General features: G+C 37.5%; 1 protein-coding gene across 2 annotated transcripts in view; it reads right to left on the reverse strand.

Annotated features, from left to right (window-relative positions):
• Nucleotides 1-9,997: 9,997 nt before the first annotated feature.
• Nucleotides 9,998-20,140, reverse strand: part of grik2 (glutamate receptor, ionotropic, kainate 2) — a 376,713-nt gene continuing 366,570 nt past the window's right edge. For both annotated transcript variants that reach the window (XM_028469698.1, XM_028469697.1), the window contains one exon: nucleotides 9,998-10,853. In XM_028469698.1, the coding sequence (XP_028325499.1) occupies nucleotides 10,689-10,853 (165 nt within the window). In that variant the 3' untranslated portion in view covers nucleotides 9,998-10,688. The remainder of the gene's footprint in view (nucleotides 10,854-20,140) is intronic.

Here is a 20,140-nt window from a genome sequence, read left to right on the forward strand (position 1 = left end):
TGATTCACCTTTCAAGTATGCCGCAGCTTAGTTTAGCACAAATCTAACAACCAGTTAAAGAGAATGGATGCTTGATTCATCCACAACATACCAGTCAGGGTGGTGAGGTACAGACTGGACTGGGTGAGGGAAATTATGACGGTCCATATCTGGATGTTCATTTTTATTTGTATAACTTTCCTTTTTCTTTCATTTGTAGGTTTTTATTATTGGTACTGAAAAATAAACTCTAGGATATTGAAACTTGGAACCACATCTAAATGTCCAAACCTTGTGCGTGTCTGTGTGCTTTACTGTCACATGGTTCCTTTCCCCTGGATGGAATTACAAAGGTGGCATTATTGAAAAGTCTTTTTAATATTTTGGATACCAAGCATCCATCCATCCATTTTCTGAGTTGCTTACTCCTTTTCCAGGTTTGTGTAGGTGTGCTGGTGTCCATCCCAATTGTCATCAGACACTGTAGGGCTACACCCTGGACAGAGCGCCAGCCCATAGCAGGGTAACGCATTAACTCTTACTGGCAATCAACCAATAGCCATGTTTTTGGATTGTTGGAGGAAACTGGAGAAAAAAAAAACGCATGCAAGGATGGGGAGAAGATGCAAACTTCACATAGAAGGACCAAAGTGTCCACCCCAGGGCTTGAACCTGGACCTTCTTGTTATGAGGTGGCCGTGCTAACCTTTACACTTCTTTGTGATTTCTCATTCTAAATAAGATAAAATAAGTCAGAAGGTAATGTTTAACCTTTTTCAGGTTCCACAACATTGTGTGCAGTGAATAAAAATAAATGTAATAATATGTATTTTAAGAGCAAATGTCTCTGTAGTCCATATTGTGTTACTCTTCAAAATGTTCCGAATTCTCTGACTCCAGAGAACATCAGACATCCACTTTTGATAAAGATGAAGGGTTTATTAAAACTCTTACTGATCTGCAGGCAACCTCTTATAGCTCGACGGGCGCTTCTTCTCAGTGATGTCCACATCAAACTGCTCTCCACAAGCCACCATAATTAGCTGCTTAATGGACTCTTGGTTGCAAGGCTATTATTTGACTTCAAACACAGCTTAAAAAAAAAAAAAAAGGTTACAGTTTCTATGTAAGTACACCTGTGTGAAAATGCCATTATGTCTCCTACAAAGATGCACCACAATTTATTTTAAATATATGTGTCCGTCTGGTTCACTTGTGTAAGAGTGTTCTGTGTCTTTTACTAAGTGATCTATTTTACATATGGGTCGACACAATTCACAGCAGTCATGGGCAGCTTTTATTACAGCGGAGCCATCGAATTTCTGATAATCTGAATCAAATCCCACATTAACGTTCATGTCAACATTTAGAATTTTCTGTATTTTTATTGTTTTGTTTTGATTTTGGAGCGATTTTGTGTATTTTTTGTTGACCTTTTTGTATTTTTCTAGCATTTTGTATGTTTATTTTGGAGGCCGCATCAAATTACATCGAGGGCCACATCAGCAGTTGCCCATCTGGGGTTTAAGGTGTCTTTAGAGAGCTTGTTGACTTAAGGTAAGTGATGTTTTTGCCAAACACCATGTGAAATGTCATAAGATCCAGCAAAATCCCACTTTGTGTTGATTGAATCACTGTGTAAAATAAACGTATTAATCTGAGTTATTCAAGCATTCATCTTCGTTTTTAACAGGGTTTTTTCCATTTTTGTTTTGTCAGAGTTCAGTATCTTTGGTCAAAATGGAGAGGTGTATTTCCAAAGATCTCCACCTGCTTAAGATCTGCGTGGAGACTGATGCAATAGCTTAGTAATTAATCCACTAAATTACCAAAAATAAAGCATGTAAAGAAACCAAAAGTACAACTTTCAGGCATAGATCCTTAAAGCTGATATCCAGAGTTTCTGAGAGGACGTCTCGATGTCCCGCCCTAAACAGCCTCACTTCCTCCCACTGCCTCTGCAACAGAAGCACCCGCCTCTATTTTTCTGCAAGGTTGCATTGATATAGGTCCGTGGGTCAAGTAAGAGCCAAAATCATATTTACCTGTTTGCTGTTGTGACGCGTGGCCTTGTTTCCGTCCACAGTTCCACATTCACTTTGACTGTCAGTCACAAAAACAGGAAGTCGAAGCCTATTGACAGTGATTGTTTCCATCTGTATGGGGTCTATAGGACGAAGGAGGGACTTATATACATTAATGTATGTGAATGACCACCGGCAGTAGACCATAGTAAAAGACTAGTTAGGTATTTTTCTCATTTCAAAAGAATCATACATACACAGATTTCTCAGAAACTCTGAATATCAGCTTTAATTGTCTGGATCTGCATCTGCACCAATGTCACATTTCATTCTTTTTCTCAGATATATCTCTGGGCTATTGAAGCGAAGACGCCAGCTGGCCTAAAGGCCTTGATGTGACGTCGTATGGTTCTTCTTCTTTGGTCGGTTAGCTTCCATTTCTATGAATTATCACCTCCTGTGGTGTGACTGTAGTTTTAGTCTACCATTGGATTTATTCCTCTCCATCAGTCTGTTATCTTTTATGGACTCAATTATGTCTTCTTTCTTACAGTCCACATCTCCATTATTCCCTCTACTATCCCTGCTATAGTTTTCACATTTGAGTATTCTATGTTCCACCGTCTATTGCTCTTGACATCTTTCACATAATCCAACTGGATGTTTTCCTATTTTAAAGGCCTATAGTATTCTGTTCACTTGTGCGTTTCTTATCCTGACCTTATGAATATAGTCGTGGGTTGCACATTTTGGGTGAAAGTACTTTTATTTGGAACAGTAAACAATGCGTGGGGGGGGGCTGATTAAAAGATTTTATTACAGTTTAACAAAATTAATTAGAAAAAATACAATTCCTAATACAATGTACATAATATAAAGATAAATGCCAAAAAACACAGTGACTAGGAAATAATAAAAATGGCAATATGAAATTAAAAGGTTCACAAAAAAAAAAAAAAAACAAGTAAAGTTTTAAAGGACCAGCAGCAAGCTGATGACATTTGACCCTCCTGCTTCCCGTAGCAGCTCAAAGCTTTGTTTACAACATGGCGGCAGGTATGTTAAGGTTTCATTTATCCAGACAATTGTTACTAGGAAATCTATTTTCACTTCCTGACATGTTTCGACTGGCAAATGCCGTTAGGCCGTTATAATGGGAAAACAGCCAGTTGGATTATGAGGAAGATGTCAAGAGAGATGATGGAACATGGAATACTTGAATGTGAAAACTATAGCAGGAAACGAGAGGAAGCAGAGAGGGAAATTCTGGTGTGAAGAAGACATGATTGAGTCCACAAACTATAACAGACTGATGGAGAGGAATAGCCATCCAACAACAAAGAAGAAGAACCATGTGACCCACTGTATTCTGCTTGTGATACATAGTGGGGCAGATAATCAGTTTTGCAGTGAAATCGTGAGAAATGTCATACAAGCACCAAATCTGCAATAGTGTTTCCCATATGTATACTTAACAAATCTGCTTGACTGGCCACTTGCCATTTTACAAGATGACTGCCACATTGGCCAGCCCAAAACAGTGTGTGTGTGTGTGAGTGTGTGTGTGTGTGTGTGTGTGTGTGTGTGTGTGTGTGTGTGTGTGTGGGTGTGTGTGTGTGTGTGTGTGTGTGTGTGTGTGTGTGTGTGTGTGTGTGTGTGTGTGTGTGTGTGAGCAATAACTATACTAAACCTTTGTACAGAAACACTCGGCCATGAACAACTACAGACGTTAGCTTTGGTTCGTGTTGCATATGATGGAAAGTGTAGCACAATGATTTTGAACATGGACTATAAGCCCTAATCATTTACTATAGAAAGTAATATGTTCTCGAATCTCAGTAAGTGATACTGGTCAACATTTAAAATTTAAGTGCACTACATCTGTACATGCATGTACCAGTAAGTCCTATGCCATTTTATTTACAGTATCAATGTCTATGTATTATTTTATTACCAGCAGGTCTAACTATTTTTTTGTCCAGATTTTGACTGTTTGGGTCATTTGATGACATTTTTATTCAATGTGTTTGAAATGTTGCATTTGTTGTTGTATTTTGTGTTACTTTATGCCATTGGTAGTTTTAGAAAGCTATTAAGAATTGTAAAAATGAATTCAGCATGCTAGGAAACTAAATATGGAATAAATGACTGTTTCATGTATATATTGTCCTAGAAATGGTGACAGATAAAAGTCGTATCATATTCTAATCAGTCATTTCATTGAAATCCATTTTGTTCTCTGATGTGATATTTTAGCAAAGCAATATTAGTGTACCTTAAATATGTAAAGATTACAACAGATTAAAGTCTTGGTGCAAAGTTCTGAATGTGCTGACGATGTGAAGGTACTTTCAGCTGCTCCTCAGTGTCTTCGCAGAAGTAGCAGCTCTGCCCCCGTCCAAGCAGTCGAGTTTAATCACAGAGTTCAGCGAGAGTCAAAAAAGAAGCATAAATCCACGCCAAGCGTCACTGCCAGACAAACATAAAGAGCATCTCTGAGGTCGGGCAGAAAAGGTTGTGGTCCTCTTCAGAGCAGCAGGGCTGACGACAAAACAAAAGTGTTTAATGAAATCTCTGGCTGCATCTGCACAGGGTCAGGGCAAGGAGGATGGCTGCTTTAATCTGATTGGCTGTCATTCTGCTGAGTCATTGAGGTGAACGTCAACCTGAGCTGCTGACAGAGGTCACATTTTGGTTATGCAGTGATTTCAGTCTGAGTGTAATCATTTCATGACTGGATGAAGAGGCTGAAAAGATGCTCCGAGCAGCTTTAGGGGCAAGAAGTTTGATTTCAGTCGTGGCATACACGACATGATAAATGTATAGAAACATACATGACAAATCATCATAGTATCAGGTCACTAAATAACACAAAACTGCGTCACTGATACTCCAGAATCATTCATGTTACAAGGCATGGCTTTGAGGTCCAATGTTGGAATGACTCCTGATGTTGTAGAGATTAGCTGAACAGAAGGTGAAATTTAAACACGTAGCTAAATCCTAAACCAGCAACAGAATGTGTTGTTCGTTACAGACAGTCTACTGTCTAAGTTAGTGCTAGGCTATTGTCTATGTTTCCTTACATACAAAGTCCTTTATGATGTGGTAACATGTTTTGTTGAATAGACACATTACATTTAAAACAGTTGATTATTATGAGTTATTACTGTGAGATGTAATATCATCAGAGGCACCTATAGAGGATGTTGTATTTACAATAGTCTTTATTCTTTTCAATAATGGCTGCATTCCTACACTTAAAAAACATAAATTAATGTGGAAGTAATCCAAGTAATCAGATTACAGTACTCAGGTTGAGTAATGTAGGTGATTACGTTACAAATTACATTTTTGGGCATGTAATCTGTAATATGTAACTGATTACATTTTTAAAGTAAACTTCCCAACACTGTGTAGAACTATACATAGAACTGTAACATGATTCCCCAGTTTAGGGTTACATTTTAATTGACTTTTCATGGCAATTACAATTACAAAGTCAATTATTTAAACTCAATTACAATTTCATTATGATTACGACAGAAATTTATTTTTCAAAATGACAATTACAATTATAATTATGTCATAATTGTAATAGATTATCAATTATAATTATAAATGAACCCCAACCCTGCTGACCACCTCCATATTTACTCCCAGCGTATGAGCCTTTGTGTGTATGTGTCACCATAGGACCTCTTCTGTGTCTGATTAGAAACGCATTTAATATATATATATATTAATGTATAATATGAATGAGTGCATTAAGAGCTGCAGCGTGAACGTATTGTTTGTGTTCCCATGTATTCCTGCTCGTGTCTCCTCCTCCCAGTGATGTCAGTGTGTTTGGGTTGTGATCAGCTGCCTCATGGTGTGGCCCGTTCCCATTCAAGCCTCCCTCACTATTTAACTGTGTTTAGTGTTTGGACACATGAGGATTGCTGCTGGTTCACTGTGAAAGTCATCCTCCTCATGTTCTGCTGCGTATTGTCCCCATGCTCCCTGTTTTCTTTGTGACTTTTTAGACTTTAGGTTTTGGTTGCATTTGGGTCTTCCACCACCACGCCTCTGTTAAAAACTGGTGTCATGTGTCTTTTACTCTCAAATGCAAACAAAACATAGTAAAAGTATCTTTAAAAAATGTTTTCATGTGGAAACTTTTTTTTATTTTTTATTATTGGTTTATTTGAAAGGGGACAGTGCAATTTCATACAACCCATGAAGAAACGTGGTTAAAAAAGCCAGAATTAGCCAGAAGGCTATTTTTCATCTGTAGTCCCCTGACTTAAATTTTACTGACATTTTGTTTGCTTAAGCATTGATAGAAAGTTAAAAAAGACAAACTGTTACCTACCCCTTTGTTTATAGATGATATCAAATTTCTTGGATCAGAATTATAAGATAAAACTGTTAAAAAAAAAAAAAAAAAAGAAGTGTTATTTCAGTTAGTAGCTATAAAAGTTCAAAGTTATTGGTAATCAGATTGATTTATTCCAAAAAGTTTTGATGACTGATTTTCTGTACACAGTCAGTAGGATAAGAGATGTTTGAAAGTAGCCAATTAGGAGTCGTGGAGTTATCATTAAAATAAATGACTGTACAGCTTAACACGCTTGTAAGAAATTCTGCTTATTTCCGTCAAATAAGTTGATTTACACTGCCGTACATATCTTCTAGACTTACATGGATTGGGTTCAATGATTTTCTGACTACAAGTCACTTTGTACTAAACTCAAAAGGACATTTAGATCATTTAAACTTATAGAAAGTGTGAAGGCCTGTACAGGGTTAGCATAGCGCCCTCCGTCTGTGGGGAGCTGAATGTACAAACTCAGTCACTTTTTCATAGCTGACATATTCTTTAACATTTAGCTCATTTTTCTTTCATTTGAGACATACAGTGCAGTAAAACTGCATGTTCTACATCATTGTTAAAAATGTGTACGCATGAAAAATAAATCTAAATGTAAATGTTAAATCTAAATCAAAATGTTTAATCAGTCGACATGTGTAAACCTAAATGTTTAGGAATTATGCAAAGTGGACAGGTCAGCATAATAATTAGATGTAGATTATTTTTTCATGTTTAGACATTTTTAGCAATGATATAGAACATGCAATTTTACATGAATTGGTCTCAGAAAAATGAACTAAATGTTCAAAATATGTTATGCTATGAAACAGTGATCAGGTTTTTACATTTGACACCCCTAAATCGATCAGACCCCAACAACTCTAAACAGCAACAAACAAGCCAGACGATGAATGAATTAATCTATTAATAAATAAATGGAATAAAGTATAAACACAGCAGGAAATTAATTGTATAAAGTAAAAAATCCTGATCCAATAACATATCTGAATCAAAGTGAAGTGGATGATTATCCAATCCAGTCATTGAACAAACACACAGCAGACATTGTGAATACCTTTCTTTATTTTCTTTAAATTGTGCATCAACTTCAAAGGGTAAACTGTGAGCACTGTGTTTTGTTTTCACAACAAATTCAAAAGGAGTTAAATGTTCCGTCTTCACAGTTTTTTTTTTTTGTTTTTTTTTTTAAATACATCTTATTCCTTTTAAAAACCATTTACACACATTGTCTCAGCACTGAGCTCTAGCAGTCTATCATATCAAGTCAAATCTAACCTCCCACCCTTTGTGTGTACATTAGATATGTGTCTTAATCAGGTATATTGATACTCTTCACCCACAAGAAGTAAAAATATCTTTCCTTAAATATGATTCCTTTACATGATAAAAATAGTTTGTTTTTTCCACTGATTTATTCAATTCACATGGATGTGATCCATGGAGGACGACTGTGTGTGTGTGTGTGTGTGTGTGTGTGTGTGTGTGTGTGTGTGCGTGTGTGCGTGTGTCCTTTTTGTTTGTGACTATGCTTCAGGGTATCGTGTGTTGATAAAAATTATTACAAAACTTTTGATTTTATTCATACAAAAACACATTTTATACAAATTGCATTTGCACAAGTAACCGTTGGGGCTTTGCTGCTAAGCAATAAGAAAACGCCACAGGAATAACAGAATGTAATCAGACTTGACAATGAGCAAATGGAGGAAAAAAAAAAAAACTGTGTGCGTGTACAGATTTAAGGGTGGTGTGTCCACTGCAGTAGTACAAATCCATTCCATTGACATATCAAGATTCTCATAAATAAAACAATAAATACTTGTAATAAATAGAGTGTGTGTGTGTGTGTGTGTGTGTGTAGGTGAGCTGTGGCCTCACCATCTGAACGTTCCCTCTCATTGACATTCGACAGGCTTTCAGGAAGCAAATGGATGCCCTCATTCCTTCCAATGTAAACATGGCTGCTGCTGCTTCTGTGCTCTGTGCACACTGATCTCAGCCAATGGCCTTGCTGATTGCTTTGTGACCATGGCAACCACCACCACACACAGCGCGAAAAGAAGAAATATCGAAAGGAAAGGATTTGGCTGTGAAACAATCTTTATTATTAATAGTCATCATCATGATCATCATGTGTCAGAATATGTTAATGGCAAACTGAACAGACCCTGTCTGTGTCTGTCTGCATGTTTAACCCTCGGGGTACCTTTGGAATAAACAAAAACACACAACAAAAACGGTACCCTTCATAAAATGTAAATACGTTGTACATAATGTGTTATTTTTTCCTGTTATTTTCACATCAGATCTTTTCTACAACTTCTTAACTAACCATAGATATACAGTTTTCATCATACATCAGTATTTTTGTTATGTTTTTATGTCCTTTCTGTCATAAACACTGGGGTTTTTTCCCAATTAGGAAAAAAAAATATTTTTTTCAAAAAAAAGATGCAAAATTTAACATTTGGTTTATTACAGCCTTGACGAGGTCGATAATTGGTAGGAACATTGATTTTGAGGCATTAATACTTTTTAGAGCTATGAGCATTTATTAAAAAAAACCTACACTCTGAGCCTTTTCCCCTTTTTCTCACATCCGATCTTTTCACTAATTTCAGACCTTACCATGGACATAAAGTTTTATTAATAGATCAGTAATTTAAAAAAAAAAAAAATGTTTTTTTTTCCAATAGGAAAAACACAAAAAAAGCAATATGCATTTTTTCAAAAACAAAGTGTAAAATGGCCTAGAGTAAGTCAATGATTAATACGAACACTGAATTGAGGCATTATTACTTTTTAGAGCTATGAGCATTTACTAAAAAAAACCTACAGTTTTTTTGTTTTGTTATTTTGTCACTTTGCACATGTCAAAGGTCACCACCACAAGAAGTGCAATCTTTTTAAGACAGCAATGCATGTTTTGTTTTTGCAACTAAATACAATTATTTATTTTATTGCACAATTGTGACCATCACTAGCCCTCCCTAAGAAAGGGTAAGAAATAATTTATTAAAGGGAGAATATAAAAACAGAGGGCAGTGGTTATAATGGGAGTCAATGGGATCAAATCGGTCCTAAACTCGGTGTTGGCACACTTTATTTCTCCTGTTCTATTCATCTAGCAATAAAAGTGATCATGGCGTTATGTACATGACAATAAAAGAAAACTCCTGGCCAAGGTTCATACAATTATCCTTTAAACTGAATAAGATATGGGGAGTTAAAAAAAAAAAATAGAATAAGCAGAAGGTACATGTTTGGTCCCTAAAGGTGCCCGAGGGTTAACCTTGCATCAGACTATTGGACTATTGATTTAAATGACTTTGTTTTTTAAATGAAATGAGTTGTTACTTTTCCTCAAACCTACAGTCTACTGTGTGGATGTTTGCTTTGTCCACATCAGCATCCGTGGAGACGAGCCCGGACATTATGACACCCACTCGCTGCCTGAGAGCATCTTCAGATGATGACGGCCTTTGAAATCTCACTGTGACTAATGGATGATAGAAGGACATCAACAGTGCCTATGTTTCCCCTACTACTGCATTCTGTGTTTATGTAGCTTTAAATATCCCACCCCTCCCCCCCATTCAAGAGTTAAAATGTTAGTACTCTGAAACACAAACAAACAATATCATTTATTGCCTGATGGATGATATACAGTATGTCTACTCCTCATGTCAATCATTATTATAAGTGACTAAACAATGCCTGCTCTGTACATTTGAGGGGCCGTCAGCTCAAAGTTGGACTTCACTGACCGTGTGTTCATCTCTGAAAATAGACAATCTTCCAAAACAGTTTGGTTGCAGTGTGTTCCATAGTGAGACGCTCATGGTGCTGTCTGATTAGTCTCTCTCTTTTTGAGCAGTGAGAGGAACATCAAAACTGTCCCAACTCTTTCAAGCTTTTTTTTAAAGGACCACCTTTCCGTATTAGCTCCTCCGTAAAAAAAAAAAAAAAAAGAATGTTTCCGTAGGTAACTCTTCCAGTCCTGGTTTTGGAAAACCTGTTAGCTGTAGATTGCTGTCAGAGTGAATGAGGTAACTTGCTGAAGTTTTACCAGGTTCAAGGTATTTCCACAGGAAATATTGTTGTGTCCTGACCTAAATATAAAGAAACCATGACATTTTGCTCTCAAATTAACCTCAACTGCCAAGTTTGATCCCTACCCACCCCCCTATCTCATTTATCTATCTATTTTTCACTTCTTCACCATTTGCCTAACCCCTTCCTCCGAGTGTCTTTGCACACTGCCCCAGCACTGGGCAGCTGCTGTGGAGGAGACTGAGAATCCCATTTCATGCCATGGTTTCTTTCCCTGGCAGTCTGCGGTCGTTGAAGGTGTGCATGTTGATGACCTCCTCTGTTTTCACCATGGCAGGTGGCTGGGGTTTGTGTTTGAGGCGGCGCTGGCACTTCAGAGACACCCTCAGCTCGTCCACCATCGCGCTGCAGAAGGACCTCTGCAGACAGAGAGACAGACAGAGGCCAGTGTCACAGTCTTTGTGTGAGCCCAACAGGCCTGGTTCTGTTTGTAGTTACACCAGCTTGATCACACGGGGATCCAGAAGGACAGGGGAAGCAGGGCTGTAGGATTCAAACGAGAAGAAAAGCTGGAGGATGGATGGACGTGCGTAGTGAAATGTGATGTGATGAGTTCACTGTCAGAATGTATTCGTGGTGTGTTGGTAGTGACGTGCAGTCAGGGTAGGCAAGGTAGGCAGTGCCTACCCAAGGATGAATTGATATTTTTATTATTTGTTATTATAATATAATTATAAATTATTTATTTTTACATTTATTTCCATTTCCGATAGCCTACAGTACTTATAAGTTTGAAAGTGTCAGCATGTTGTGCTTTTCATAGCCCAAATGACTACACATCACTATTTCCTGGTACTGCACAGTCTCACTCTGCTGTAAGGTAGGAGGAGGCCACACCCCCTCCCAAAAACACATTGCCTCTGCCTCTATTCCCATAGCGTGTTTTGATGTGTTTGTCAGTTCCCCAATATGAAAACCATTTACTTCCAAAGGCAGCTCTCTATGCTGCCTTTGGACTTAACCGTGCTATGCTAAATGCTATACGTACCTTCACAGTGCATTAGTGAATTGATACCGCGTGGCCGCTGCTGCTACGTTCTCTAGCTAGTGGGCGGGATAACACTACAGGCAGGAAACATATGGAATTGTCATTGGTGGTTTAGATTTACAACGCCCTGCCTACCCAACCCTAGTGCTCACGGCACGTCACTGTGTGTTGGTGGTTCAACTGTGCAATGCTTGGTTTGCCTATTGTCAATGCACAGCTAGACTGTTTCCTTCAGCATGCTGTATAGGCCTCATACTGGTTTAAAATGTCTTTAAAACCGGTGTTAGATCAACACGTTTTGGTCTTTTGTCATTAACAACATTCTAGCTACAGATTTACCCATGTTATTTCAGAGAGCACTACTCCAGATAAAATAATGGCTACAACTTCTAAATCACTCCCCCTACCTTATATTGGAATATGAGCTCCTCCCTCTCAAACTACCTCACAGGTAAAACAAACACTGCGGTTTAATATAGAATATATATTATACTTTGTCATATATGTCAAGCTACATACATACAATGTGTTCTCTGTATTTAACCCCTCCCTGAGGAGCAGTGGGCAGGTGTAGCACCCAGGGAGCAGTTAGAGTTAATATAAGGAACTGATCAACATCCCACAGTGATGGACCAGGGAGATTAGAACCAGTGACCTTACTATTACAAGCCTGCTCCCTTAACCACTAGTCCCTTTATCTACAGATAGTATATCAGCGTTCAGTTTATAGATTATCCAGTATATAGATAATCCAGTGTATAGATAATCCAATACGCAGTGTCAGTGCTCACAATTAGTTTCATTTTTAGTATTTGTTATCTGTATCTCGTATCGTATTTGACATGATATGTCGTGTTTGTGACCCAATGTGACGCAGCTGTTGGACAAAACAAATGATTGTCATCTTAAAAATAGATTATTCCTGTTGTTAGGAGAGGCAAGGAGGACAAGAAAGTGACGTAGCAGTTTATCACTCCGTTGAGAGTTTGAAACAACTGACTCAGATGACAGTTTACTCTGCTGCTGCTGCTGCTGCTGCGATAAACGCACATTCTGAAGCAGCGTTTGTCTGACTCACAATCACAATAGCCACTTAAATAGCCATGTGTTTTACTGTAATGTGCAGTTTTTTGGCTGAAAACCATGACAATAGTGTGTGGATAGCGAAAGGTAATCGCTATGGTGAACAACTGTGGTGTGGAATCTACAACTATAGACACGAGTTCGGGAAAATAAACCTCAAATACAATGTTTTTGGGGTTTTTAGAACAATTGAAGATGGGTGAAAAATAGCATAATACTGGACCTTTAAGCAGCAGTCATTTATTCACTTAATAAATCACACTTAATAAACATAAAATGTAATGTCATATACAGTGTAGTCCTATAGTGAAATTAGTCTCTGATTTTTACATATTCTGTTGAGGAATAATATATATATATATATACGTATATATAACTAGCCTACTGGCATTTTCTGTGACGAAAATACCTTTTTCATCACCCTGAACCTGTGAAATACAACTCACGACAATTTTAAAATTTGAGAAGCGTGAGGTTGAGTGGATGAACAGAAAACTCTGACTGAGTCTGAGTCTTAAATCTTTTTCCACGTAAAGTCTTGTTCTCTATTTTGTTTTCATTTTTGTCAGAGCTGAAAACCCACTTTCACACAAGTACGTGGTGGCAAAGGACATCAAAGTTTTGATAGCATCTTTGGTTAGCGCAAAGCAATGTTGCTCTTGTCATGAGATTGTTTCTCTGTTACCTTTAGAGGGCAATCATTCAGCGGCCAATGTGTAATTTGTGGCAATGCATGAAGGCTCCTGACTGCTGGTCTATTCATATTCTAGTTTCTATTATGAACCCCATAACAATTTGCGTACCTGTACCCCACTATTGGAACCTAGGATGTAAAATCAAAGACAATAAATTAAATGTCACTGTAGCAATGGGTTAAACTAACTTCATTTGATTTGTGAATCTTGTGGCAAATATATCCTGATATGAATAGTGGTCCTTGAAGTCGTTTGTGATTGTGATTCATTATTGCGATGGTTGGTTAGGACTTAGGAGTGTTTTCTGCAGTTATATTTTTGGTAACTCACTTATTGTTTAGCCCAGTCTCACAAAGATTGTGACATAAAAGCCATATTTCTAAAATATTGACAAAGTGTAATTGAGCTTTGAAAGTGTTTCCATTGAAGGTTGTTTTGAGCAGGAGTCTCGTAACGTAACTCTCGTGAAATCTCATCCCGGGAGACTTTGCTGCAGTATCATATATCAAAACGTCTGTAATACCTCGTGAAAATGTCTGTTTTTTTTTTTTTAAATTGGTGTTTCCATTACCAGTTTTTACTGCAATATTTAGAATTTGCGATTTTCAATGGGTAGTGAAAACGCAGCTTGTGACACGAAATATGCATTCATTTTGCATGGCTGGCAACATGATTTCCACATATTTGACATGATTATAACATTGTGACACTTCCTGGTGGTGACGGCAAAGCAATGCTTATTAATGTGAGTTATCAATTTAACCAGAACCCAAACCCTGAATGATTGCATGAAATAACTTCAATTGAGTTAGAAAGTTGTGTTCACAAAAAATGCGAAAGTCATGGGTGGCAGGAAGGAAAAGTGAAACAATTATTTTTGTAACAGAGCCATGTTTTTCCATGTGATCATTGTCCTTTTCAATAATCTGGAATTAGAACATCATCAGACAAGTTTGTTTAATCCTACAATGCACCTTGACTTACAATAGACTGACTTGGTGTGTGGCTAATGATGTGGTACTGATATCTGATTGGCTGCTAAATGTTCCAAAGAAACTAATCAGGTATGCATGCATAGTTTCATGCATAAAAATATTATCGATTTCATTTCTTATTTAAAGGTGCAGTCTGCAACTCTTATAAAAGGGACTTTTTGTCATATTTGCTAAAGCTGTCACTATAAAAGGACAGCTTTACATCAAACTAGTAGTTTGTGTGAAAAAAACAGGCTCATTGAGCCCCGCCCCCTGCTGCTCCTGCAGTCTTTGGCAGATTGCCAGAATGCACCGCGACCGAGCAAAAAGAACCAATCAGAGCCAGGATTGTGTTTGATGGGCTGTCTGACAGCTGTTGCTCACAGTCCCCGCCCCTTTCGCGGGGCTGGAGCACCATCTTTTTTACAGTGTATGGTCTGGAGGAGTAGAAGGTGGAATTTGTGACTTTTCTGCTTGAAAGGTAATTACTGCTGCTTGATTTACATTATGTTTGATTTGTAATTGTTAGACGAGAACTCTGTAGTGCATGTGTTGTTCATGTGGCTGCTGTAAGTGACACTGTGTTGTTGCTGCTGCTGAGGTGTGTGCACATTGAGAGAGACAAGCACTGCAGTAATGTGCTTTTAACATAGCATGTTATATTACTGTGATGTTGCTGTCGGACTAACGTTAGCTTGTTAGCTCCTCTGAGGGAGGGACTTTGGAAAGTTTGGAGGCAGGGCAAGAGAGCAGCGGTGAAAGATCTGAGATTTGTGGACTGCACCTTTAACAGTAAAGCATCAACATTTATGCCATATTTGTCACACCTGGTTGTAAACAAAGGCTGAATGATGACGATCAAGCATGTCAACATGTAAAACTCACTGGATTTACTAGGGACACTAGTTATACACACACATTCTGTTATTAGAACTCTGAAGAGTTAGATTTTTAATTTTAATAGATTCATGTACATATAAGGATATTTCACACATCCCTCTCCATACACCCGTCTTACATGAGTTATGGAACACTGGAACTTACCCCCGCCAACTTAGGCAGGTTTAAAATATTCCAAAGCACAAGGAAACACATTTTAGACACTCCAATGAACCGAACATGCATGTTGCACTACAAGAGTAAACAACAGGAGTTACCTGGAAAAAATCCTTATGGTCTTTGTTTCCTGTGAATAATCTTCAATCCCAGTAAACACCAGACATGGATAACTAAGACCTGTACTACGAGCTGGATTTCCTCTTATCACGCAAACCTCCAGGATTTATTCTGTGTTTGCCGTACTACAATGCCGGTTAACTTCTTACTGGGGCAAAACACCACAGTAACTTAGGTTGAACTTCTAACCTGGTCAAGACCAGGTTAAAACTGTAGTATATAATTTTCTTTGGCTTAATTTGGTCAAAAATCCATAATCACTGTGGTGGAGCATATTGTAATTCAAAGTGCTCTGAAATTGGACCCTCAGAGCTCCAGCTGTGCGCATTTACAATGATACCTATTAAGGTGAGGGGAGGGGGGAGCGAGGTTGTTCCTCACAATTCTACCTACTGCAGCTTTAAAATGTGGATCAAATCTGAGCAAACATAAAGCCGTGCCTCCTGACCAATCAGTTCTCTTGGAAAACGTCCTTTCCTAGAATAGGCGGGTCATTCTCTGCACACTTTGATGTGTGGATCTGATGTGACGCTGACAGGAGAGAATCAATATTTAGGCATCGATGCAATCCTTTCATGTACCCAGTGACATCCTATAGGAAAGATTTGTATCTGCCTGTAAGAGAATACAGGCTGTATAAAATACTAATATTGTCCACCTTATGATGTAGGCTGAGCTGTATAAATGTAACACCAGAGCCACAGACTGCACCCAAAATGAGGTGGATCCATGAATAAAGACACGTCTGTGCTGTAATAAAGTCAAATTTAAAGTCGGATTTCAAAGCTCCACAACATTTGGTCAAAAAAAAAAAAATGATGGGTTTTAAATGCTTGATTAAAATTTTGAATGACACAAGTACACAAGTACTTTCATTGGAAACAAAATTAAAAGAGTGAAAGTTAAACGTTTTATGGACTTCACTCAAATAACACCTACTATAGATCTCTAGACAGTTAGTGTAGGAGTTACACTAGAGAGTGTTAATTTAGGCTTTTTGAAAATACCAAAGTGACAGTTTAAATATTAAAAACCGAAGATCTGTTTTGGTGACATCAAATAACAACTTAAAGTCCAATGGATCTATCGACGTCTGAACAAAAGCACAGTCATCAGTAAAGCTCGTGAAAAAAACATAGTTTTTTTTTCTTAAAAACACTGAGTTCTCTTTTTCCTCCATTATCACTCAGAACAACTTCACTGAGGTTAAAGTGAAGTACTGAGCCCTGGGTAGTGCAGACAGAGAGCCTTTGATAAGAGTTATAGCGTCACATTAAACTGTCACTGGACTGTCTCCAGGTATTTCACCATTCGTCACCATTTAAACATCTTCTGTCAGCTAATGTCCTAACATGCCCTTCAGGATGATGATAAAAATGTTAATTGCTCTTCATTTGACAATAATGTGCCCTGAAGTAAATGAGAATTAGCTTTATTGTCATTGAATGTTCTGCCGGTTCATCAACTATGAAAACCTTAGAATTTGCAGATCCATTTAGTCAGTAAACCTTAGGGACATATTTTAAAGGTGACTAGTATTATCTACTGCTCCTTCTTCTCAGTGATACAAGCATTTTACAATTTCTAAGAGAAGTTGTATGTTTTTCCCCAAAACTCAAATTCAAATAGAAATTCATTGGCTACAAAACTAACAGATTCAGCAGAAATACGATGCTGAGTATTTCTTCGACACTGTGTGTAGTAGCAAGCACAGAGTGCTGAAAACATAGACGTGTTCATGCATTAACTTAAACCAATTTGAATATTTCTATGACAAATAATTAACTGATTATTATTCATTAATTATTTTTAATTATTGGCTTCATCAATAATGTTGCATGTTCTTCATGTGGTTAACAGTTAATTTGTTTTCACACACAGCCAAAAAACACATTTAAAAGGTGTTTGGAAATATATTTTTATCTGATAAATGATTAAATGTCATATCACAAATGGCCCACACACTTCGGTCTCAAAGAAGAATTCTAAACTTGTTTACCAATTGTTCCGTGATAATTCAATATGTAAATGCAAATGTACATTTTCAGTTTGTTTATGTGTGGATTTTTGCACATTATTGTTTTTTTCATTTTCAGCTTCCAATATCTCAGGAACTACATCACATTTTTGTCGGATTTCAAGAGCGTGTCACCCAAGAACCAAAGTATATATGTGACTAATCATTAGTGATGTGAACAGTCTATGTACATAGATCAAAGATTATTAAATTACAGGGAGCTGAGGCATACGCTAAGTAGTTTAATGAAGACCCAAACATGTTCCCCAAACCGTGACAATTTTCCAAATTTTGAGATATTTTTAGATATTCTGAGAGAGTAGGTGAAGCTGTATTACTGTACAAAATGTGAGAGTCCAATGTGATGTAGTTCTTCAGATATTGGACGCTGAAAATGGAAGAAAAATAAGTATAAGTGAAAGTCAACCCATACCCCCCCCCCCTCACTAAATTGGCCATTTCCCCAAATGTGTTCATCCAATTGAACTAAAAAGATTACTGTGTCTCTTGCGGAACAATTGGTAAATAATTTTTTGAGACCGAAGTATGTGGGACATTTATTGAAGTGACATGGAATGGCCCCATGCAAACATTTATCATCACCTCGTTTTGCTTTTATAGATTTCTGATATTGCTTAATTATATTTTAACTCTTTCTATTCATATTACATTATCATATATCATATATAATCTGATGTAATTCAGTTGCCTATGTGGTGTAATTTTGAGATATTGGAAGCTGAAAATGGAAGAAAAACAAGGAAGCACGGAAAGCGACACATACCCTCCTCACTAAATTGGCCATATCTCAAAAAGTATTCATTCAATCAAAAATTGTCAGAACTTTTTGAGACCGAAGTGCGTGGGATGTCCTGAAAATTGGTTGGAATGACATGGAATGATCCTTTACTAAGTCTCTATATTGTTAAATTATAACAATTAGCATACAGTGACATAAAGTATAAAACTTGTGATCACATTTCCAAATTCATATATGTATGTATCCTGCATCATATTATTTATTCAATAAACATCATTTTCTAATTGTGGTTAATTGTATAAATAATTTGATCACCATATTGGCAGGAAAACCCAAGCCTGCTAAAAGAGCTGAATATCAGTGATGAAATAAACCTAATGCAGCCAAAGATCACTGACTGCTGGCTTTTACACAAGACCGTCACTTATGTGGATACATTGAGCCTCATCCTGCACCGCTGTTAGCCAATGAAATAAACACTAGAGCTTATAACAATCCTGTTCCAGGTGTATTTTAGCCTCTGGGAGGATGGAGATAAATGTCACAACAATATTAGCATCACTTTTATATGTGATGGTCCGTGAGGATCATTCAGGCATTAACCAAAGTATTATTTACTTTACGTTCATTATGGATCAATCTTTATCTGGGACTGGTGCTAATGCAATTTATGAGAAATGAAGTTATTTCAACCAGAAATCTGTGTTTCACCAAAAAATTCCAAATCGTGTGCAAACCAGCACACATATCAACAATGAACATCCTGTGTGTAGGACAGAGGTAGACTTTTTAAAATGTACTTTCAGAAATTATTCATATATATATATATATATATATATCAATGACGTGACACGTAAATATTCTGTCCAACTGCATTTATTTTAGTTTAAAAAGGTTTAAATGCATGAAAAGAAACCAAATATGAAGTAACTAAGTAAAATGCGCATTCATTTTCATCTTACTTAATAAAGACTACGCTAATGTGATGCATTTCAGTTTGAGTTAATGGCATTAGTTTGTTATTGTTTGAAGTGAGAATTTGGTGGAAAATCTGTCAATCGCATTAAAATGTGCATATGTGAGACTCCTGTGTGGTGTTTTGTTCATTTCCATCGCAAAAAATATCTGTCAAACAGGTGTATACTTTTTAATAGGCTTTACACGATCAGGATTTTTGGGCCGATCACTGATTAGTGAGTTTAAAAAAACTGATCAAATGAAGTTGGGTTGTTTTTTTTATGTAACGCTCAAAATCCTCCGGCACTACCTGATACAGATTCACGGAAAATCAAACAGTTGTGACTGTGAGGGAGTGGAAGAGTTGGCTATTTCCATGCAGGACCTGAACATAACATTGCACGCACAAGAGCATCATGGCTCCATTTAAAAAAAAAAAAAAAAGCAGACGAGCACTTGCAGGTGGAAATGTGAGTTAAACCATTTAATTAAGTCCCTGAACAGCAGCTGTGTCGACTACAAGAGAGTTGGAGATGAAGCTGTGGAGGCTGATCACACTAGAACTACGTGAAGCCTCCATCAGCATTAGCATTAGCATTAGCATTAGAAGCAAATATATTTCCTGACTGTGGCATCGCAAAACCTGCTGTTGCTTAGAGTCCTCATTTACAGGTGCACAGCGGGGGGTGGGACGCACACACACGTGCACTTTAGTGTCCACCATCACCCTGAAATAGACAAAGTGGTTGTTTTGAAAGCGAAAGTAAATGGGTGCGTAATGCTCCACTCTCGGACTCTCCCTTTTAACATGCTCAAGCTGAATAAACAAAACAAGCTCGCACACACATGCAAAAACACACACACAAGAAGTCCGGCGCTCAGACGCCCTCGCTCCAACCGATCGACATTTTCACCTTTGTGCCCAAATGGGAGTGAAATAAAGTCGTGTCACGTAAAGTAATCAAGTGTTTGGTGTAAGTGAGACACATAAAACAA

Source organism: Gouania willdenowi, chromosome 16 (assembly GCF_900634775.1).
Source record: "Gouania willdenowi chromosome 16, fGouWil2.1, whole genome shotgun sequence".
Classification (NCBI taxonomy): domain Eukaryota; kingdom Metazoa; phylum Chordata; class Actinopteri; order Blenniiformes; family Gobiesocidae; genus Gouania; species Gouania willdenowi.